The sequence below is a fragment of the Grammomys surdaster genome, unplaced genomic scaffold (assembly GCF_004785775.1).
Source record: "Grammomys surdaster isolate TR1022 unplaced genomic scaffold, NIH_TR_1.0 187, whole genome shotgun sequence".
Taxonomy (NCBI): Eukaryota; Metazoa; Chordata; class Mammalia; order Rodentia; family Muridae; genus Grammomys; species Grammomys surdaster.
Genome location: NW_021604632.1, coordinates 4,352,375 through 4,377,104, shown reverse-complemented (window position 1 = coordinate 4,377,104; position 24,730 = coordinate 4,352,375). Strand labels below are relative to the sequence as shown.

The 24,730-nt window shown below is 46.2% G+C and overlaps 1 protein-coding gene across 1 annotated transcript in view; it reads right to left on the bottom strand.

The window, feature by feature from the left end:
• Positions 1-24,730, bottom strand: part of Fa2h (fatty acid 2-hydroxylase) — a 52,747-nt gene that overhangs the window by 19,721 nt on the left and 8,296 nt on the right. The window contains exon 2 of the mRNA XM_028768725.1: positions 1,969-2,061. Coding sequence (XP_028624558.1) covers positions 1,969-2,061 — 93 coding nt within the window. The remainder of the gene's footprint in view (positions 1-1,968; positions 2,062-24,730) is intronic.

Here is a 24,730-nt window from a genome sequence, read left to right as displayed (position 1 = left end):
CTGTATAGTGTTCCTTCTTCCCTCTGTATAGTGTTCCTTCTTCCCCTCTGCATAGTGTTCCTTCTTCCCCTCTGTATAGTGTTCCTTCTTCCCTCTGTATAGTGTTCCTTCTTCCCCTCTGTATAGTGTTCCTTCTTCCCCTCTGTATAGTATTCCTTCTTCCCCTCTGTATAGTGTTCCTTCTTCCCCTCTGTATAGTGTTCCTTCTTCCCTCTGTATAGTGTTCCTTCTTCCCCTCTGTATAGTGTTCCTTCTCCCTCATTTTGTGAGTAATGATGAAATAAAGCCCTGGTGAACTACATCTTCCTCTTGCCTCATACAATGTTGACTGAGGGTTAGCCTTCAACTAGAGCTCAGAAAAACCATGGTGGAGGAGGGACCCTCTCCAGAGCAGGGGGTGAAGTGTGTGTGTCCTGCCCCAACTTGTATATCACAGCAATCTGCTTGTGAGAGATTATATTGCGTAGGCTGCCACGCTGATGAGCCCCAGTGAGCTTTCTTACAGTATGTTCTTCCCAAGAGTCAAACCCTAAGCTAGTCTCACTGGTGCTGGCTAGGAGGACTTGTGCCTATAGCACCTTCCACTGGCTACTCACAGCCCTGAATGAGGACGCACCGACTCATTCCTGGTCTTGTACCAAACCCTTGTCCTCATTAAAGCCCCTTCTGTTCCAGGGCAAAGTCCTGTCTCTAGTTGTCAGTGTCCTTGGCTCCCCATTTGTTCCAGCCATATGCAGAGCAATCCTCAAGCCCCCGTATTACTAGAGAAACCCATGTAGACTAAGCACCCCTCTCTTCTCGTCTCTACCTTGGGCATTGCCCAAGCCCTGTGCTAGTGATGAGGGTAATTATGGCCCCTCCAGGAATGGGAGCCAGAAGTGTGTTCCTCCTGGAAACATGAAAGGCTTTCCATGTGATGTGGGCAAGCCTTTCCTCTTGGTGGCCTATTTTCTTCTTGGCCCCATGGCTCTCTGGAGGAGACAGGAGCATGGAATACTCTCTCCCATGACCACCTCTTTGTCATGGGAGCTTTCCAGAGGTGGTCCTTACAGACAAGGATCTCTAAGTCCTGAGGCCACAGGCCAGAGTCCTGGTCAAAGGGGCCGGGCAAACAACTAGCTGCAGGAGCTCCTCTGAGATCCATGTCCCTTTTCTGACCACCTGTATTCCCTGGAATGCTTTCTGCACCTCCTCTTGTTGTCATGACTGTGTTGAGGAGGGAGGGATAGCTGTCCTATGTGTTTCTGTGCCTTTGATGTCCACCGCAGGCAGAGAGCACACAGGTCCTTGGAGGCAAGCACACTCATGTCTATTCCAAGAGATAACAACTTTGGGGGCAGTGCCGTGAGCCCAGGTCGAGGGATGTTATTTCTAACATGTGAGCTTGATTCTCATCCAAGTCCCTCTGGGCAATGCTGTTTTTCTGTGCTCTCTGCAGGGATCCCCTGCTCGCTCTTCCAGAGCTCACCTCACAGCGGCATCTGCCATCTGCTTGATCTCTACACTACAAACAACATTTAAGACTCTGCATATGCCTTCAGCTTTCCCTATCTGCCACATACATAACATTTGCAGGTACCAGGATTCTCTATCCACAAGTGACTCTTCCGAGTGATCATAGGTGCCAGGAGCAGATCTGCCGTGTACACTGGCCAGGGTGGGTGTGTCAACCCTGTTATTGTCCCCTTTCTAGCTTCAGGGTTCTAGGTTATTGAGGGTGAGTTTCTTGCAGAGATCTCGTGTACCATTTACCCCAGCTTCCCACCAGCAACCCCTCTCCCCACCCCTAGCCCCAACATCTGCAGCTAGGTTTGTCATCCCATCTGCAGCTAGGTTTGCCACCCCAGGTCACACTTGGGCATCGTGAGCACCAGTGTCTCTTCTTCATCTTCTCTGGGCACCCATCATGGCTTCTGTCCCCCCGCCCCCCCGCAACCCCAGTCATCCCCAGTGTCCTGTGCCAGCTACCTTGTCCCAGTCCACCACTTTGAACTGTGGCTCGATAGCAGTGTCTATCTTCTGAGTCTCTGCAGAGGCTACAGCACCATTCTCTGTGGGATCCTGGAAAGAGAAGAGACAAAATCACTCATAGGGTGAAGGGTAAGAAAGGAGCCCCAAAGTGCCTCAAGCAAAAGAGCTGGGAATGGGGAAAAAAAAAAACATGGGTGGGACTGAGGTGGGTGGAAATCAAGGACATCAAGAACTTTTGCGATCAGAGACACTGGTGTGGGTGTCATTATTCTTTGTGCTTCTCCCTTACAAAACAAAAATGAAAGACACAGAAAGATCTGGAAGAGCAAGCAAACTGCAAGGAAGTAAGAGGGGCGAGGGGTAGCTGCCAGACCCAGCAGGTATAGGCAAACCAAGTCCCAGAGAGACACCTGGTGGGGCTCATTGTGCCACACCTGAGGATGTCCCTCTGTCCCCTCCTTCCTGCTTGGTTGCTCAGTGGATTATGTGGGTCACAGGCTGGTCCATGTGATCTCAGGAAAGGAAGGCAGCTGGGAGCCAGGTCCTCCAGCTATCCCGGTTAGTCCAGGGTCACATGTGGGACAGAACTAGCTGAGGTGTGCCCAACTGGGCTCAAGGTTAAGTTAAACTAGCAAAGAGGCAAATGGAATGTGCTGGGAAAATCGTACAGCTTCAGCTAGCTTCCACATCACATGGGGCGAGGCTGGAGAAAGCAGATTTCTACAGAAGTAAAACTCAGGCTTCCCTGTAGGAAGGGCAGGGACAGACCTTGCCACTGGGACCTCCCTGGGTCCCTGTGTCCCAAAACAACCACAATCCTAGCAGCTCAGGGAAGCCAGATATTAGTAAGAAGGTTAGGAGCTCTGAGCAGGCAGCTGGGGCATCTTTAGACTTTCCTGAGACAGAGTATGTAGCCAAGATGATCCTTAAACTCACTATGCGGCCCAGACTGACCTTGAACTCATCCCCTGTGTCAGCCTCCCCAGAACTGGGATCACAGGTGTGGACCACCAGGCCCAGCAGCATCGGGGTTTGCTACAATGCTTTCATTTTTCTTCCCAATAAGCCTAAGACAGTTTGATAGTGATGGTGATCATGTCGGCATTTTCTAGGGAAAACCCAGATAGGACACAACGTTTTTGTAGTTTTGCATCTTTGTGTTCTCGGCATAATACCTGCTTCATAAACTATATATCTAAGTGTATGTGCATTTTTAGTTGAGATAGAGATTTGCTTTGTATCCCAGGCTGGTCTACAACCCTCCTATCTCGGCCTCTCCTGTGCTGGGATTATAGATATGTATACAAAGCTTCCAAACCTGAATTACTATTATTAGTTTTTTGTTTGTTTTTGTTTTGGCCTGATTTTTTTGAGATAAATTTTCTCTACGTAGCTCTGGCTGTCCTGGAACTCACTATGTAGACTAGGTAGGTAGGCCCCAGAACTCACAGAGATCTACCTGTCACTGCCTCCAGAGTGCTAGGATTAAAGGCATGCTCCACCACCACCTCAGTAAGGCTGTTATATTTAACTATGTGTATGTGTGTAGGTGTGTGCACATAAGGCCAGAGGAGGGTATCGGATCCCCTGGAGCTGGAGTTACAGGTGGTTGTGAGCTATCTGATGTCGGTTCTGGGAATCAAACCCATGACCTCTGTAAGAGCTGCATGCACTCCTTACCATTGGGCCATCTCTCCAGCCCTTTGTGTGTGTGTATGTGTGTGTGTGTGTGTGTGTGTGTGTGTGTGTGTGTGTGTGTTTACATTCTCTTGAGGACCACGAAGGGAGATTTTATAGCACATTATACATGGATACTCCCTAAGGATTCCTGGTAAGCTTCTTTCTTCTGCTCTGTCAGCAACTCAAGTATCTTTCTTGTTCCTTTCAGGTTGGTTGGTTGGTTGTTTTTTCCCTTCAGGGTCTCATTCTAGCTCAGGCTGGCCTGGGACTTAACTTGATAGCCCAGGCTAACCTAAAACTGTTGGTGCTCCTTCTACATTAGCACTGGGACTACAGGTGTGAGCCACTGTACATGGTCTTACAGTTATGTTTTAGTCTCAAAATATTCCTGAGGGCTTTAGCTACTGAGCTATTAACCCCTTTCCTAGATGGCTATTTTCTTCCACTTACTCCTGCGATGGCTGTTCTTGGTTGCCAACTTGACTACATCTGAAATTCACTAAAACCCAAATGAGTGGGCACAACTGTGAGGGATTTTATTTTTTTCAAAAAATCATTTGCGATCTGGTTTTTCCATGGCTTCCTTGGCATATCACAGTGTTTTGTGCGGTGGTGGCAGCTCCGCGACAGGTTTGTCATGGCCCTGGGCACTGCCATGGTGTCCAAGAGGAAGGTAGCAGGGATGGAGCAGCAGAGGTGGAGCCCATGCACCACTCCCGGTTGGTGATAGCAGGAAACAATAAATCATCAGGTTGAATGTGTAAACGAAACGGGAAAGGGGAGAGTAAAAAAATGATCTGGAAGAGAAAGACCCACTTCTAATCCCGACCTCTGCAGGAAGATATGCCTGTGATCCAGATTGAAGTGGAAAGACATACCTTTATAATCTGGACCATACCTTCTGCTGCCTATATAAGGTCATAGAAGAAGGAAACTCCCTCCCTCCCCCCCCTCTCTCCCCCCACCCCCCTCTCTAGTATGTCCATTCCTTCACTGGCATTAGAAACTACTTCTTTGGCATTCTCACATGTATTGAAGACCAGCATTTCCCCCCCCCTCCCGGAAATAAAAGCTCTTTTAAACATGACTATCAGCAACACTTCACAAACAAGAGAGGATTCGATACCAAATACGTAGGAAATACAAGTTTACAGCAGGAAATGCCTCTTCTAGAGAAGGGCAGTTGGCAACTTTATATTTACAGCAGAAACAAAATAATTTAAAAATATTTATCAACACAGGAAAGTTACAAAGTTATTGACGTGGGACTCTAGGTAGAAGCTATCAGAGGAAATAGGCCACTTGTTGACTTCAAACCAACTCTAAGGCTGTACTTGAGAGATTATTGAGAGTTCGAGTTTACAGAGATGGCTACAAATGGAAACAAAACTGTTAAGGCTTTTCTGTTCAGTTCAGAAAGTACTCTCTTTTAATGGAGAGAAGTTGACGGACAGCTGCTCTAGGGCCCTGTTCCTCCTAAGAACCAGTAGGCAGACCGTGCTCTCACATGGAAGTGTGACTCAGCGCCTCGCACACCAGTATGGTGTGGCCAGTAGTTCTCACCAGAGAGTTTTTTTTTTTTTTTTTTTTGAGTCATGGACCAGCCCTGAGTGAGAACTGACATCCATGAAGGATGAGAAGAAGAGGAACACAGGGAAGGTGTAGGCATAATCTCTTCCTGTCTTTTTTTCTCTTCTGCTGTCCCAGCCTAATCAGACCTCGAGGCCTGGGTGCCAATAAGTGGAAGTGTCATGAGTGGTATGCTTTCAACAATTCCTGGAGTGACCACATGAACAAAGTACTCCCTAGGAGGCCAAAGAGAACAACACCCTTCTCTGTCAGAGGCCTGAGGTAGTATCACAAGACTTAACAGGCATCCACCATGGGAAGAGACTCCAGGGAGAGCTAGAGCCAGCCTCACATGACATCACCTTTAGCAGGACTATTCTGGTTTGGGCATGTTCCCCTCACATGTCATTAATAATTTTATCATTAATTTTTTTGTTTTGTTTTTTGTTTTTTTGTTTTTCTGTATAGTCCTGGCTGACCAGGAACTCACTCTGTAGACCAGGCTGGCCTTGAACTCAGAAATCCACCTGCCTCTGCCTCCCAAGTGCGGGCCACCACTGCCCGGCTTATCATTAATTTTCTTAAGACTAGCTGTGAGATCTCAGAGGGAACAAAATATTTTAAAAATATTTATCAATGCCGGAAAGTTACAAAGTTATTGACGTGGGACTCTAGATAGAAGCTATCAGAGGAAATAGGCCACTTGTTGACTTCAAACCAATTCTGAGGCCTTTTCTACATGTAGACAGAAGACCCTCTGAATGAGGTTCTCCTGGTCCCATTCTTGGGGGATTCCAGGAACTGAGACCTGCCCACAGCAGCTGTCATGCACACCACACACATAAGTCTGGATCTTGTTTTCCAAGCTAGTGTTTATTTTGCACTCAGGTTGGGCTCACCCCTGGATTCCACAAGCAAACACCATCCATGAATCAGAAGTGTTCAAAGGTCACCCCAGGGAAAAAGGGTACAGCTCTAACTTTAAAAATCTCTAAACATTTTTTTTTTTTTTGGAAACTTCCACAATGCATTTAAAAGATTCACTTGATCCTGGATCCTGGAAGGAAGCCAAAAGGGACCTTTATAAACCAACAAAGAATCCCAAAGCTAAGAAAACTGTTCTGAGCCAGGCAGTGGTGGCACACACCTTTAATCCCAGCACTTGGGAGGCAGAGGCAGGCGGATTTCTGAGTTTGAGGACAGCCTGGTCTACAGAGTGAGTTCCAGGACAGCCAGAGCTACACAGAGAAACGCTATCTCAAAAAACCAAAACCAAACCAAAACAAAACAAAACTGTTCTGGTTAATGTCTTTAGATCAGACCAGTTTTAGTACTGGGGAGGAAGGTGAGTAATTCTGTAGTCACACTTATATTGGCTTTCACAAGAATGATTAACACAAAAGTTAATGAGTGTGACTCGACAGTGGGTGTCCTTTCCACCTATGTCTAGTGACAGCTTTCTTATTTAGGGGAAAGGTGACTGAGACGGTCTTGCTATGAGGTCCAGCCAGGACTTGAACTCACCATCCTTCTGCCTCAGCCCTATGGTTGCTGAGATCATAGGCATTAGCACCATGCCTGACAAGCAACCATGTTCTCATAGGACCCACTTGGGGGATACCAGACAGTGTCTGGGTTTCTCCCAAATTCTTTACAGTGGGAAGATTCACAGGTGCTCGGGGCTTCAAGCTTCCTTTCCTTTTGTTTCCTTTCCTTTCTTTCTTTTTCTTCCTTTCTTTGCCTGTTGATTGCCTCTCTGCCTAGACCATGAACTCCTCTAGGTGGGGTCCTGTTAGCCTTGCCTATTATGAGGCACCGGCCCTGAGATGGCACTCAAATACTTACTGAATGAGAGGATTCAGTCATGTATCAGCAGATGAATGGCCTGTTTAGGTGCAAAGACATGAGGTGGGTTTATATGTGGGCAGGGTGGCAGAAGACTGCTGCAGTGCCTTCCATGGGCTGCTTTTCCTTGGAAAGAGAAAGGCAGCTACAAGGAATCACCAATACAATTTACCAAGGAGGTGACATAGGCTGGCACTGTATTTACCCAGCTAAGAGTCCCTGTGGAGAGTGAGGTAGGCATTTTGACCCCCTTAAATCCTTCTAGTCACAGTCTGAGGCTATTTGGGAGAGAAGCATGCAGAGAGCAGCACCTGCCCCAGCTTCCCCCGACTCAATGCCAGTCACAGGATATCACTTGTTCCTGTCTTGTGGCAACAGTCCTGCTTACATCCCTTGGCCTTTCTCCCCAGCCAGCTCCCCCGCATCAAGCTCAGCCCCGTAAGACCCAGAGTACCTGCCAGGCGTTCACTGGCAGCCCCTGAGGTTTCCAGATGGCTCCATTGATACATTTATTTCTTGGGGACAGCCCAGGGCAGGAGAAGAATTCAAGGCAGCCTCTAGTTTGCTATACCTAGTCAGTTCTAGAATAAGGGGTTCAGTTTAGTCCAAGCTCCACTCCCCTCCTACGGCCTCCTCATCTTCCTCTTGGAGCAGGAAGTCAGTTCTTTCTGGTAAGAGCACCCAAATTCCTTGCTTCTATCTTTAGAAGCTGAATAGGTGACAGTATCAAGTAGAGTAGCCAGGTATGGCTCATGGCTCAGACTTCTTTTGTTCATAGACAACGTCTAAGAAGGAATAGTCTTTGCTTCCATAAACTGAGGCATGCTTGCATGGATTTTTCCCTCAAACTAGAGCCACCAAGAACGACTCAGCGCATGAGTTACTTTTCTCATTGCTTCCCAAGATATCAGACAAAAAGCTGGGCTTACTTTTGGCCCTTGGCTTGCGGATACAGTATCTCCTGGCAGGATGGCCATGGTGGCAGAAGTGTGGGAGAGCTGGTTACGTGGATGGATAGTCAGAGAGCAGAGAGAGATGGAGGATACTCTTCAGCTTACTTTCTCCCTTGTATTCGGTGACACTAACGTTCAGGGTAGGTCTTCTCTGATTAGCTAAACCTATCTGGGAATATCTTCCCCCAGAGGTGTGTTTCCATGGTGATTTGAAATCCCATCAAGTTGATAATGAAGATTAGGCATCACTTTCAGATAAAAGCATGAGATACCTTTTGCTACAAGTGTTGGCACAGAAGGAAGGCAGGCAGGCAGTAAGGGAATACTAATCAAGGCTCAAGTAAAGCAATAAGGAGATACTAATCAATGCCCGATTAAGGAGATACAAAGCAATCTCCATGTCACGAGATCTTGGACTCTGGGAGAATGACAGGAATGGGCAGACTGTCATGAAGGGGCAGCTCTGACATAGGGCCAGGGCATGGGAGATGGGGGCCTATTTCATCAATGCTGTCTAAGAAGATCCAGAAGATTTTTTTTATATAAAATGTCTAGAAGTTTTTTTTTTTCTCTCCCCTACTTTTTTGTAGATGCTTGGAAAATGTTCTACTGACTTCCAGCCCTAGCCGGGAGACTTGCCTTTTTATCAAAATTCTGTGGTCCAAACTGACATGCATGAATATAAATATAGTCCTTAGTGTGACTGTTGGAAACCACCTGGTGGGCCGCCTCACTCACTGAGAGGGAGGGGCAGGGATAGCCGTGAACAGGGATTTCGTTCTTTCCCAGACTCCCAGAACAAAGAATCTAGACGGGGAGGCTGGGCTGCACCCACAGGGAACAGGTATTCAGGGAACCCAGTACCAAGGCCCTGGGTAGGTTGGGTAATACGCTGGCATTTGAGGAAACAGGGTTTTAAGATACATGAAGGGAGACCCCCAAGCTGCTTCCTCCCTCCAGTGCAAGATGACAAGGACCAGCTTCAAGGGGAAGCGGAAGGGAGGGGCTTGGCATGTTGGTAGATGCTCGTTTATACTTGTGATCCTTCCTTCCCTTGTCTCTGGGAAGGAGCCACAGACCACGAATGTCACTCTCAGAGTGTCAAGTCACAGGAGAGCACATCCTTCCACATTTGTAATCCTTCTAACCCTCAGCACTTCAGAATTGGACCTTATTTGGAAATACAGAAGAGGGGGGACTGGAATATGTTCTGACATAACATTCCTATATCACGGGAAAACCTCAATGAAGACGGTACTAGGAAGGTGAAGGCACAGGCAAGGGAGATGCATCAAGAAGCCAGGGAAAGATCTTTTTTTGTTTGTTTGTTTGTTTTTTCGAGACAGGGTTTCTCTGTACAGCCCTGGCTGTCCTGGAACTCACTCTGTAGAGCAGGCTGGCCTCGAACTCAGAAATCTACCTGCCTCTGCCTCCCAAGTGCTGGGATTAAAGGCGTGCGCCACCACCGCCCAGCGGGAAAGATCATTCTAATATTGACCTACCAGAAGCTGGGGTGCTGCCTGGAACACTTCTTACAGCCCTCAGGAGAGACCCACGAGTTGTGGATACCTTGAACTGGTAACTTGCCGTAGCCTAGAGTCACCTGAGAGGAAAGCCTGGATTGAGGAGTTCCCTAAATCACAGTGGCTTGTGGACATGTCTATGTGGGACTGTCTTAATTGTTAATTAGTATAGGAAGAAATTCATCATGGAAGCTAGTGGGAAGTAATTAAAGTCTTATTCAGTGTCTCCCGGGATCCAGACCAGGCCTTGGGGGAAGAGGGATTCAATGGAGATAGAAGCATACTGAAGGAGGTATCCATGCTGATATGGAGACAGGGGCTACATCTCACCCTATGCCAAGATGTCAGAAAGCTGAGTGTCCTGGTCAACACAGCCCTCCTTCCTTGTCCATGGTGGTAACCCATGCATACCTCTTAGAAGGCATATTCAATTGTTTCCCTTCCTGGCTCAGAAGAGGCCCGTCCCCCTTCTTTAAGGCTCAAGAAGTCATTCCCCAGTTTTCTCCACTTAGAAGTACTGTGCATCAGAGGCAGGCTATGCTTGCCTCTGATAACAAACTGCTGCTCTCTTTAACACAAGCCTTGTTCTTTGTACTTCCCATCTTCTCCCCTAATGCACAGCTCCTGGGACACCTATGACATCTCCATGGAGAACTAGCATATCAGTAGTATCAACATAAGTCTCCCTGAGGGACTGACAGGATAGTCGGAGGAAACTGAGGATGAGGAGGACCAGGTAACCTATGCAAGATCTCTCAGATGAGTAGTCTCTGGGAAGGCTAGAGATGCCCTCTTCTGGGGCTTCTCGGACAAGATTCTGCTCTGGGAGGTACTCACTGAGATGTCTCCAAGCTCCCAGCCAGGGTCCCCGTCTCATCCCCCAGCATCCTTCCAGTCCCCAGGCCCTGTCTTCCCTAGAGAGGGTGTGCTTGGAGGGTTCATGGGGAGAGAACAGTGAAGAACAACAGAAAGCCTGCGTGCTGCAGCGCAAACAAACAAGTCCAGCATACAGGCCGTCTGAAAGGAGGCAGTGTATGACGGGCGGGGGCTGCAGAGGGAGGGGGGAACCGCATAAAGGAATGTTGTTTGAGAAAGCTGGGGCTGGGCACCGAGGGATGGACAGATGTCCTTTTATCCCTCAGCCTGGGTTGTGTTTGAAAACCCTTTCTGTGAAATGAAACTGGTGCCCCTGGCCCTGTGTCCAGCTGCCCCCAGCCCCTGGAGGCTCCACACACCTGGTAACACACTGTCCAGGGATAGGTGCAAGAGGCGGGGCCCTGAGAGGAAGATGATGGTGTCAGGGCCATCTGGAGGCATAGAGAGAGCATTCTTGCTAGGAGGGCTTTGTGTTGACAAGTCCACTCTCAGGGGCCTCCAGGAGCAGCCTCCTGGGAGCTGGCTGTTTATAGGGCAGGAAACTTTAGCAATAATGAAGACAGCAGGGTCTGGTAGTTTCTACTTCTAAAAAAACTGCTTCTGTTTCCCTGTCTAAATCAGAAGCCAAGTCTTGCAGGGCTCAGCTCTGGCTAATGTTTTGTGAACTTTGAGGGTCACATCTGACTACCAGCAAGCTACAGAATCCCCAAAGTAGTGCCATAATGACCATCTATATAGTCACAGCAGTGTTAATTCCAGGTCAGTATCCCAGTGTCCATGGTAAGAAGAAAAGGAGAATGAGCTGGAGAGACGGCTCAGTGGTTAAGGGCACCTGCGGCTCTTCCAGAGGAAGGTTCAGTTCCCAGCAAATACATGGCAGCTCATAACTGTCTGTAACTCCAATTCCAGAGGATCGGACACCCTCACACTGACATACATGTAGGCAAAACACCAATTAATGCTCTAAAAATAAATAAATAATTTTAAAAAGAAGAGACGCAGGAAGAAATTGACAGGAAGCCATGGTCTGGCCACCTGCTACTCCTTAAGACACATGGAAAGGACAGGGTGATGACTGGGCACCTAGCCTCTTGACTTCGGTTAATCATGAATGTGACATTTATTCTGGTCATGAAATGAGGTCCCTTTGATGCCATCACCTGCAGCTTTGTCCCTGGAAGCAGAAGCCTGTTTCTACAGGACATCAGAAACGGGACCAGCGGCTTGATAATATTAAATCACCATTCAAACCTCACCAAGTGAGTGTGGCCACTGATAGGTTGCCCATGTGCCAGTGGATGTCTTCCCCCACCCCCAACATGTGCAGACAGAATACACAGGTTGAACTCAATGGCTTATTGGGGGAGACAAAGAACAATGGGACTTTATGGATTGGGGGGGTGTTAGGGGAAGTCTGGGGGGATGTTGGAGCAAGAAGATGGGGTAGATACGATAAAAACACATTGTATACATGTATGAAATTCTCAACGGGTAAATAAAAAGTATTATGTACAAAAAACATTGCCAGAATACCCCTACTAGATCTTATCAGCTACTATGAACTGTTTTGGGGACAGGGGTTTTGAGTTAGGGCTAACTTTGTAGCTTGGGCTAGCCTTGAATTCATAGTGGTCACCCTCCTTCAGCCTAAGTGCTAAAGTTACAGGATTTACCAGGATGCTACGTCACGCTATTCATTTGAATCTCTACCAAGTCTCATCACAGACTGTCCAAACCTGCATGGGTCCTCTCTGACCTCTGACTTCCCTTAGGGAATCACTTCCAAGAAAGTGGTCAAGCAGACGGCTGCATTTGCCCAAGAGATGTCTTCCTTAGGGGCTCAGAGGGATCTGTATGGGCAATTCTCACTCCTGGAGGTATGACCTGGGCTTGGTGAAATTGAACAAGGATGTTCTCTGAGGCTTCTGGACCCCTCTGTCCTCTGCTGCAGGAGAGGGATAGAAAGAAACAGAACTTGGGTTCGCATGAGAACATCGGCAACTTCAGGGTGTCACTGCCTTGAAATGTTTGCAAAACAGATACAGTATCACACAAACGACAGCCTCTCCAGCCTTCACCTCCTGGCTTCTCAGACAGGTCTATAGGGTGCACTACCACAAGGAAAACTCCAGGAAGCCATCCAAAATCTATGCCGCCTCACTGATCCAACACATAAAACAAACTTAGGATTCAGTATGTGATTCCCTGAGTGGTAGGGATTGTCCTCTCCATACTGGATACTGCATTTGACCATTTTTAACTTATTGGTACTTTTTAATTACTGTGTGTGCACGCACATATGTGCAGGCACATGTGTGGAAGACAGAGGACAACTTCTCAGAGTTGGTTCTCTCCTTCCCCAGTGTGGGTCCCAACTGGTTGTTAGGCTTGATGGCGAGTGCCTTCGCCTGCTGAGCCGCCTCACCAGCCATTTTATTTTATTATTATTATTTTTTGAGACAGAGAAGGGATCATGTAGCATAAGCTGGCCTTGAACTTGTTCTATAGCACAGGATGATCTTGAACTCTTGAGTGCTTTGCTTCTGCCTCCCTCGTACTGGACTATAGATATATACCAGCATGCCCAGTTTGTGCATTCATGCAATGCTGGGGTCAAACACAGCGTGTGTGGCAGGCAAGCACTCTACCAACTGGGCTACATACCGAGATCTTGGCTAATTTTTAAAAGAGAAACAAAACCACGGATTTACAAATAACCACATATCTGACCACCCCAGAAGCAATATTCCTTCATTTCGCTTATACAGTCTATTTAAGAAGACATTTGTCCTGTCGTTACTTACACCTATGCAAAACTACATGGTAAGAGCCAATAATAGTCTCTGAACTGTTTTTATTAAAAACAACAATAGCAAATATGGAGACAAAGTGAGGGACAGAAACTGAAGGAGGGGCGGTCTCAAGACCACTCCACCTGAGTATCTATCCCATGTGCAATCACCAAAGGTAGATGCTGATGTGGAAGACAGGAAGTGCATGCTGATAAGAGCCTGATATGGATATCTCCTCAGAGGCCTTCAAGAGTCAGACATATTCAGAGGCAGATGCTCACAACTAGCCATTGAACTGATCATGGGGTTCTCAATAGAGGAGTTAGAGTGAAGACTGAAGGAGCTGAAAGGATTTACGGCACCATGAGGAGAGCAACAATACCAACCAACCACAGCTCCCAGGGTCTAAACCACCAGCCTGGGAGCACTTAGGGGAGGATCCAGGGCTTCAGCTGAATATGTAAGAGTGGAGGGCCCTGCTGGGCATAGGTGGAAAAAGAGAACCTTGACATGAAGGCTGGATGCCCCAGGGGGTGGGAATTTTGAGGGTGGGGAGGTGGGAGTGGGGGGGTGTAGATAGAGGTTACATCCACAGAGAAGAAGGAGGAGGGGCGAGGGGATTGGGGGTTCCGAGGGGGTGGTGGGGGATGGGGTAAGGGGACAACATAGGAAATGTAAATAAATCATCCAATAAAAAAAAATAAAATAAAAAATAAATAAAATATCCAATAAAAACCAAAAAAAAAAAACCAACAACAATAAACAACCCCCCAAGCCAACAACAATGGCTTGCCTTACACCTAAAACATTAGCTTTGTCTGATTGATTCGGACAACTCTCACTGCCCGACCATGGCTCCGTGGTTCCTTTCTTTTATGGTGGAGGATATTTTTGCTTGCAGAGATTGGTGTCCCTGTCTTAGGTGTCATGGTTGGTTCTGAAACACAGGCTGTCCTATGTCCTATACGCCTATGTCTCTTTCCCTCACAGTTAGCCTGACAGCTTCTATACAGACTCAGTATACACTGCTGAAATTAGGCAAGGTTGCATAGGGTATCCTCTAACTGGTGATGGGAGGTGGTTCCCGGGAAGCTTGTACTTGGAACTTTATATGGTTACACACCCCATTTTATACTCGGTGGTCACACAGTGTTTTAACCCAAGGGGATGAATTCCTTGAACAAGCCTGGGAGAAGGCTGTCCTGCTGCATGGCCTGTCTGATATGGCCATGGTGAGCACAAACTGCAGCATGTCAGGCAAAGGGGACAAGAAGCAGCTGTTTGTGACTGGTGCACAAATACACCCAAGAACACAATCTCCTCTGATGTGGGGACTGTCATCCCAGAGAGGCCACAGCCCAAGACCAATACTGTCTAACAGATCTTTCTGTACTGATTAAAATGTTCCGTATCTGAGCTGCCTCGTGTATTATAGTAAGCCAGGTGTGGTGGTGCGCGCTATTCATCCCAGCACTTGGGAGGCAGAGGCTAGTGTATGTCTGTGAGTAAGAGGTTAGCCTGGTTGATATAGTGAGTTCTCATCCACCCAGAGCTACATAATGAGACCCTGTTTGAAGACTAAAAACCAAACCAAGTCAAAACAGATGCTGAGAGAAATTACCCTCTTAAATTTTATTTTAAGCAGAGCCTTAAGATTTTTATCACTGTGCCAAAACACCCTGGCCAGAAACAACTTGAGGAAAAAAGGGTTTTACTTCAGCTTACAGTTTCACATCACACTCCTTCACTAGGGATCTCAGGGCAGGATCTGATGTAGAAGCCATGGAGGGGTGCTGCTTACTGGCTTGCTCAGCCTGCTTTCTTGTATACTCATTAACCATCGGTTCAAGGGCAGCACTGCCCACAGTGAGTTGGGCCGTCTCACATCAATCACACATTAAGAAAACACGTTACTGCCTGGCGGTGGTGGCGCATGCCTTTAATCCCAGCACTCGGGAGGCAGAGGCAGGTGGATTTCTGAGTTCGAGGCCATCCTGGTCTACAGAGTGAGTTCCGGGACATCCAGGGCTACACAGAGAAACCCTGTCTCGAAAAACAAAAACAAAAACAAAACAAAACAAAAAAAAAAAACAAAAAGAAAGAAAAAAGAAAAAAGAAAATGCATTACCAGTAAACTATGTGGAGGCAGTTGGCATACCCTTTCCCCAAATGACTCATGCTTGTGTCAAGATGACATAAACTAAGCAGTGCTAACATGACTGGTATGGTTAGTGGCTACCATGCTGACAAGTTCCAGTCTCGTGTGTACAATGACTGAAAGCTTTCCTTGATTAGTTCTCACTTCCTCTCCCTCCACACTTGCCCTCATTCATGAAATTCCCTCCTTCTGTTCATACCCCAGGACATTTGCCCATGCTCTTCCCTCCCTGGTATACACATCTTAAGGGTGTAGGCAATGCCCTAATCAAGATACGACTGTTTCCTTTACACCAGGAGTCCATTCTTTTTAAAATTTATTTTTATCATGTGTGTGTGTGTGTGTGTGTGTGTGTTTGTGTGTGTGTGCATGAGTGCAGGTGCCCCACGGAGGCCAGAGATGACAGATCCCTCAGTAGCTAGAGTTACAGGTAATTGTGAGCTACCCAGGAGGGTGCTGGGTATGGGACTCTGCAAGAGCTGTATGGACTCTTAACACTGAGCTGCCTCTCCTGCCCCCACAGGTCACCTAAGTAAGCTCTGCATGGGACAAAAACAACAGGTAAAGCAGAGAGAATTGAGTGTCCAGACCCCTTGACCAGAGGGACAAGCAGTCTGAGGTGCACAGTGCTGTGCAGGAGAGACACCACGCATGCTACTAGTAAACAGGACAGCCTCTTGACTCTCTGAGTCTCTGGGCAACCACATATACACCCTGACCTGTATGTAGGCAGCGCCTCCAGTCCCAGGGTGCCAGCACAGAGCCAGGCAGTGCGTGGGACCTGCTCTGATGCTGAGTTCAAGGGCAAAGCTGCTTCTACACTTTCATTCTTCAGCTCTCCCCTTTCCTGCATTCCCCAGAAGTTCCACAGCCATTCATCCCACAAATACTTAGGCAGCCCCCACTTGTGACCTCTCCAGCCTCCACTCTGGACCCTCTAAGCCGCAGCATAAACTCGGAGACTTGGGGTCCGTCGTCTGCATAGGTTTTCATGAGCTGGCTTCCTCCACAATTTTGCTATTTGACCACAGGGTTTAGGGCAAGCTGAGCTGCCCCAGCCTCTGAAAGTTAGATTCAGCTGTGTGATGCCTCAAGGCTAGTGTGACTCCCAGCTCCTGTCCTGCCCTTTCCTCAGTAGTCTCTTGTTTGAAATGGAAAGAAAGATACTTTAAAAAAAAAAAAAAAAGATGTGGTCTAACTATTTAGATTAGGCTAGTACTGAAAGCAGATCTCCTGTCTTAGCCCTCCCAACACTAGGATTATGGGCACTGATATTGATGTGTTTTGTTACTGATTTTTGTTTTTTTGGAGTGCAGCGGATTGAACCCAGGACCGTGTACATGCTAGGCAAGTAGTCTACAACTACCCCATAATTCCAGCCCTTTGATTTCCTTGGTACAAAATTGAGCTCCCAAGTAGTATTAAATATATATGTAATAAATACATGTATGTAATAAATACATGCAATAGACATATGTTATATATTTATATTTATCACACATATGTATGTGATAAATGTGAGTTTTTAAAGACCAGTCCAAAAACATTAAAACATAAATGTATTGCAATGGCCACTTAGAAAGCTTAATTTTATACCAAAAAAGTATATTATTAAGAAATAAACAAGAAAAATCATTGAGCATAGCTTATTCATAGGATGCCGCTCTTAAACAAACGTATAAAAATTTAAAGGAAGAATCCTTTCTAAGTTGGGCAAAGTCGATAACTTTTCTTGTATTTTTTGCTGTGAGCCTAGCCTTTATTGGCTGAGCTGTCTCTTAGCCCCTGATAACTTTTCGTTAAAGAAAATGTCAAAACTTCTTATAGAAAAGGAAACGTACTGAATTAACCAAATACAAATGAAAAGCAGAATGAGCACAGTAGCAGAGATGGCTGGAACTGCACTGACATCTCTTATTTCTAAGGAGTGCTAATCGATCCAAGAGGAGCAGATCGGAGATGTCTCCGTGAATGCAGCACTCACCACCAAGCCTGAGGATCTGAGTTTGATCCCTGGGGCTCTAGTGAAAGGAGAGAACTAAATTCCAGGAGTTGTCCTCTGACCGACACACACTCGTGCACTGAATAAACGAGTGGGATTTTTAAAAAGAAAAAGAGCAACTGTTTAATAAAAAAAAAAATAGGGAAAGGGTATAAACAGCATTTTTCTGAATACATACAGACAGATGCGTAACAAGAAAATATTTTGGACTCCTCATATTTTCTATAAGCCAAAATATAAGCAATGCTTTTCTTCAACTATTAGTACAGAATTTAAACAAAACAATACCACACGTCCTTGGCAGAAATATGAGGAAACTAGCAGATTTTTGGACAGCGTTTTCATTGACATAAAGTTTGGGGATGCAGCTCAGAGATAGAATGTCTGTTTAGTGTGCACACAAGGCCATTTATTTGAACACACACACACCCATGCATATATGTACACACACACACACACACACACACACACACACACACACAGAGGCTGTAGAGATTGTTTAGTGGTTAAGAGCACTCACTGGCTGCTCTTCCAGAGGACTCGGGTTCGATTCCAAACACTCACATGGAGGCTCATCCCTGTCTTCTGTAACTCCAGTCCCAGGGGATCTGATGCCCTCTTCTGGTTTCCATTGGTGCCAGACATGTACATGGTGCACAGTCACACATATAAACAAACCACTCATACACATAAAATAACAAATTAATTAAGAGATTAAAAATAAAGTATAATTTTAATTTTAATTTTTTTAATTTTTAAAAGGTACTATGTCACCTTTGAACAAACTGAATGCTTGCAAACATGATAAACCTCTGAGAACCATCTCTAATGAAATGTCTTCAGTGAGTTTTGATTACTATCTATTGAAATGTGAAACCAGTGTGTCTGGGATATGGTGGTCTTGGTGGATCCAGGGACCAAACTCCTTCCTTGCCATTTCAGCAAGTCCAATATTCTGCACCTAGAACACTCCACGGAGGCCTTCTTAAAGCCCACAAGTGCTGACTACATGTAAGGATCAAAGCCAGGAGGCAAATGCTGCAGTTACTAAGGCTATCTGAACATAAGTTCATGTCTGTCTCTGGCTTTTTTACCCATCAAACTACATTCCTCTTCCCTGCACCCGGAAGGTTCTCTCTTGATCCATCACCAGGCCCTGGCTATCTACTATACCCATATTTTGGCATAAAAAGTCACTCAGAAAAGGTAGGACCAGGGGTGGTTCAGAACTAACTTTCTCCTCCCCTTCCTCCTCCTCCTCTTCCTCCTCTTCTTCCTCCTTTTCCTCCTCCTTTCCTCTTCCTCCTCTTCTTCCTCTTCTTCCTCCTTCTCTTCCTTCTCCTTCTCCTTTTTTCATTCCCCTTTCTTTCCCCCTTCCCCTTCCTCCTCCTCTTCTCCCTCTCTCCTTCCTTTCCTCCCTCCCTTTTTTCTTCTCCTTATCTCCTTCCCTACTTTCTTCTTCCTTCCATCCCTTTCTTCCTCTTCCTTTTGTTTTGAGCCAAGTCTCATGTTGCTCAGGCTGGCCTCAAATTTTCTATGTACCTAAGGATAACCTTGAACTTCTTCCGATTCTCCTGCTTCTACATTCTGAGTAGCCACCTAATTTATTCACTACTGGGGATAAAACCCAGAGTCGTGTGCATGCTAGGCTAGCACTCTACCAGCTGAGCCATATCCCCAGACCTCATTAGTTTCTACCAGTCTTTACTCTCTAAGGCCACACATATCTACTCCATGTGCTACATGCATGACCCATGTCTCTTCCCCTCTCCCCAGGTCAGATACTGACAGATCTAGTCTGACTGCTGAGATGTACTTCCAGGTTGGCTAACCAGGATCAGCTCCAATGAATGCATATTAAACTTCCCATGGGGCTGAGTTCAGGCCTGGTGGAAGAAGGCCCTTCCTGCTAATGGCTTAAGCCTGCTGGAGCTCCAGTGTCTCCTCAACAGAGACCTCAGCAATGTTCCTAGAGCATATGGTGGGCAAGGAAAACTCAGAAGAGACTTGGAAGATTCCCTGGGCCAGCTTGGCATTACAGAGACAAGCCCAGAGTAGGCTACCACTTGCTGAGATAACCCACACTGGCTTTACATTATTACAGGGGACTACCCAATGCTAAGGTTTACCCTTTGGTTCTCAGATCTTAGAAGTATTCACCTAAGCATTCTCTCTAGGGCAGCCAGGCACAGGTGAGGACACAGCATGTTTGGACCCCGTGGTAAATCTCTGGGAAGGAGACAAGGCCTGGGAAAGTCATCTGATCCTGAACAGTCCCCTGGAGACATATGTGACAAAGCAGCTGTAACTAACCAGCCACCTCTTTAGCCTAGCAGCCTCATTCAACAGAGGCAAGAACTGTCCAACTCCCTGGGTGCTCCTCCTCTATTTCAGCTTGAGCCAGACACCAGGGACCTTCAAGAGCACTGAATGCACTGTCAGTACATAAGGCCCCTTTAGAGCATTGATGCCCAACCTTCCTGATGCTGCAACCCTTTCATATAGTTCCTCATATTTTGATGACCCCCCCCAACCATATAATTATTTTCATTGCTACTTCATAGCTGTAATTTTACTGCTGTTATGACTCATAATGTAAATATCTGATATGCAGGCTATCTGATATGTGACTTCCCAAAGGGGTTATGCTGCCTTAGCATTCTGGGGGCCATAAATCATTATTATTTCACTTCTCCCCCACAGTCTGGGGATGTTTCACATAGTGTCCATAAAGCGAGTGCTACCATCAGGAGTCATTGATGCCTACAGTCCTAGCACTTGGGAGATGGAGGCTGGAAGACCAGGACTAGAGCCTCAGCTACGTAAGAGAGTTTGAGGGTAACCTGGGCTACATGTTGAGTCCTCAGAAAGAAGAGAATAAAGGAAAAAGAAAAGAAGAAATAAAGGGAGACCAAACTTTGCCGGCCTAGTTAAACTAAAGTGATCTAAATCACAGAATCCAGGATACAGCTGTAGCAAACAAGGGTGCTCGAGTCCCAGTGACTGACTCCAGGTGCACCTTTTAATCCAGTGCATCTCCCCATATTACATTTTGATCTCCAAACCCCCATTCTGTAGAGGCACAGCTGTCAGGAGACTGGAGTGTCCAAGCTGCTGACTAATCAGTGACTGAGCATACAGAGAGTGGGGCATATGTCAGGGGAAGGAGTCCCTGCTCTGGGCTGGAGAGTTCCCTCACCTAGGGATCGTCCCAGAGGCAGAGGCAGTTTATGAGATCCCGAAAGCAAACAGAATCAGTCTAAGAATCCTCTTCCTGTCTTCAGAAGGTGAAGAAGCCCAGGCAGAAGGATAAGAGGGACCCTAAATCATTTCATCTTACTCCAAAAGACATTTCGTGCTCTCCACTGGTTTAATGACATGCACAGTTGTCCCCAGTAAGCTCATGGTTTAACACCATTCATGGACCCTCAACGTTGGATCTCTCTGAGCTGAACAATCTATCTACTTTAAGAGTTAAAATAGACATCAGAACCAGGTGTACTGTCACGCCTCTTTAATCCCAACACTCTCTGAGGTCAGCCTGCTCGAAAGTGTGGGTTCCAGGACAGCTAGGGATACACAGAGAAACCTTGTCTCAAAGAAAAGAAAAGAAAAGAAGGAAGGAAGGAAGGACTGATTAGACTGGGGAGATGACCCAGTGGTTAAGAGCACTGGCTGCTCTTGCAGATGACCAGGATTCAGTTCCCAGAACCCACAGTGTGGCTCACAATCATCTGTGAATCCAGTTCCAGGCACTCTGATGCCCTCCTCTGGGCGCTCCGGCATCCAGATGGCGAATGGTGCATATCAACACTCTCTCTCTCTCTCTCTCTCTCTCTCTCTCTCTCTCTCTCTCTCTCCTTCCCTCCTCTTGGCCTTCCTCCCTTTTCCTCCCTCTCCCTCTCTCTCAAAAAAACTAAAACGAAAATCTATGATAAATATTTTTTAAAATACATATCGCCAAACAAACTTAAGTCACCTTACTGTTAGTTCTGTACAGGTTACTGGCTTCCAGATATTCTACCTAAGTCCTAAAGACTCTAGTCAAAACCATCTTGGCACACAACTACCCACTAGCTGATGACATAGCGTCTAGCCTCTGTATCACTTACTTTTCTGTTGCTGTGATAAGATATCCAGATGAACACACCGTAAGGACGGGAAGGCTTTATTCTGGTTCACAATTGGAGGGTACAGCCCATCATGGCAGGAAAGTCAAGGAATTGGAATAGCTGGCTAAATTGCATCAGGATTAGAGACTGATCAAATCCCACTGTCAGCTAGCTTCCTCGTTCTATGCAGCCTTGGATCCAAGCCCAGAGAACATCTCCATCCGTCTAATCAAGATAATCCATGACAGCTACGTCCAGAAGCTAACCTAATCTAAACAATCCCTCACACGCGTTCATGGAGGCTTACCTCCTAGCTGAGTTCAGATCCCATCAGGTTGATGGGACCTACCCCAGGTCCTGCTCGATCACTGACCATTTCCTTCTCTAGCTTTTCCCAGGCCGTGGGCAAAGCATCCCATCTCGAATGGTTGGAGTCTGCTATTATCTGACTATAGGTGATGTAACAAAACGCAGAGTGAGGTTGGAAAAAAAAATCAGTGTCAAAATAGAGGACATTTCACTATGGCAGTGAGGGTAAAGAGAACTCACGAATGCAAATGAGGACCTGCCACACCCGGGCTTATTAATAGTAAGAGTTAATTGGAAGCTAAGACCTCTGAAAGACCCTAACCTGTTTATTAGGGGACCAGGGGAGGCCCTTGGTCCTCAGATGCACTTGAGAGCTAGCCCTGCTGGGAAGTAAGTGCTCAGAGCAGAGCCAGATATGAACTCTGACCCATTGCTTGCTACTGCATTTCTGAGAAATTACCTATGTTGATTCCAGTGTCCTTTCCCTGTCTTAAAAGGATAGCCAGTCCCCACCCCTCACTCTATTGACTGTAAAATACTGGTCTTCATTTAAGGAAGACTCACTTTGTCCTTTTTATCCTTGAACTCAAAGTCTTTTATACTTAGACCAAGAACCAGCTGAGGCTTTGTTTGTTTTGTAATGACACCTTGTATCATATCTTGTTTAAACTTGGCACTTCCAAGGACTCACCAGGGTCAAAAGAGAGCATTGAAGAAGCCAGGCTGATCTGGCATTCACCCTGACCTGGGGCAATAATGGGAATCAGAAAAACCACATTTATTCCAATGTAGGGAGTTTCAGACTGCAGGCCTTGCAATAATTTAATAATCAAGATGTGACATCACGTGCTTGCAATCCCAACCCTTGAGGAACTGAGGCAGGAGGATCTTGAGTTTGAGCTCTTGGGATATAAGGCAAGACTCTGTCCCAAAAACAGCAACAAAACAAACAGTGGACCCATGTATAGTAACTTAGGACCACTGTAGCGTCAGTGCTTGGCAGGTGAAAGCCAGAGGGTCAGGAGTTCAAGGGGAGACTTAGCATATGAACGCCGTCTCAAAAAAAAAAAACTTTAAAAACTGTGATGGTTTGTATATGCTCAGCCCAGGGAGTGGCACTATTAGAAGGTGTGGTCCTGCTAGAGTAAGTGTGGCCTTGTTGGAGTAGGTGTGTCACTGTGGGTGTGGGCTTTAAGACCCTCATCCTAGCTGCCTGGAAGTCAGCATTCTGCTAACAGCCTTCAGATGAACATGTAGAACTCTCAGCTCTGCCTGCATCACGTCTTCCTGGGCCCTGCCATGTTCCCACCTTGATGATAATGGATTGAACCTCTGAACCTGTAAGCCAACTCCAATTAAATGTTGTCCTTATGAGCGTTGCCTGGGTCATGGTCTCTGTTCACAGCAGTAAAACCTTAACTAAGACAAAAACAAACACCAACTTCAATGACAAAAATCCCCAAGGTTTTTGATATTTATGAGCAAATAATGGCCTAAGTCATAGATCTTGTTTCTCCCTTCCTTCTTTCCTTCCTTCCTTCCTTCCTTCCTTCCTTCCTTCCTTCCCTTCCTTCTTTCCTTCCTTCTCTCTCTCTCTCTCTCCCTCCCTCCCTCCCTCCCCCCCCCCTCTCTCTCTCTCTCTCTCTCTTTCTTTCTTTCTTTCTTTCTTTCTTTCTTTCTTTCTTTCTTCCTTTCTTTCTATTTTGGCAGAATCTTATGTAGATCATGTTTGAGGATAATTTCAAATTCCCTGTGTGTGTGTGTGTGTGTGTGTGTGTGTGATCCTCCTACCTCTACCTCCCCACTGTTTGCAGTGCTAGAATTATAGGCATGCATCACCATGCTGGGCTTATGGGTGCCAATAATCAAACCTAGTTCCTCCTGCATTCTAGGCAAAGTACTCTACAAACTGAGACACATCCCAGTCCTATATTTTCATGATTACATAGGAACAGGGACCACCACAGAACAAGTAAGGGGGTTGTATTATTTGAATTCATAAACTAAAACTAGACATTTAAAGAAATATCTCCCCCTCCCCCAAACTCTGACTCCTTTTCCATTAGGAAGCCTCCGTATCATGCAATGTTGAGCAATACTGAAGAGTCCTACCAGACCGAGAAGAATACAGAGAACAGAATCCTACCTCCTCTTCCTGTGCAAGAAGAAATTATGACTAATTCACTTAGATAATTATCAACCAGATATGTTGTTAACTGTCTGGCTCACTCTACATACCCAAGTATACTTATAACAATGGAATTTCTACTAGCTTTCCTGTAACAGAGTGTTGGGGTCTCCTGTATACACTGTAGTTCAAATATCTCAAAGCAAATCTCCCCCCGAAATTGATTTATCTGATACTACTATTTAAATATCACGTGATATATTCTCAAAACCAAATTACAGGAAACCAAAGTATTCCTGTAATTATGCACTGGGAAATTGATCCTCAGTATAAAACACCAAGTCTGGGTTTCATATTTTTCAGTCATAAGCTTTTCAAGGGCTTTGAGCATTGGGCTTTGCTTGTTTGTTGTCCTCGTTCCCTTTTTATTACTGACAGAGTACTTTTTCTATTGCAGAGAAGAAAAGGTAGGGAGAGTGATAAAGCTGCCTGCCCTCCTTAGACGGGTACCAGTTAGAGAAGACTGAGAGCCACTCCCTGGTGCTGGGAAGATAGTTCAGCAGTGGCTGCTCTTGCAGAGGACCTGGTATCGATTCCTACCACACACATGGCATGACTGTAACTCCAGTCCTGGGGAATCTGATACCTTCTTCTGACCCTGTGGGCACCAGGCACATGTGTAGTACACATGCACATGCATATGATTCAGACAAAACACTCATACATAAAAGATGTAAGTAAATCTCAGAGACAGGGAAGACACAGAGACACGTGTGCAATACAGAGAGAGAGAGAGGGAGAGGGAGGGAGGG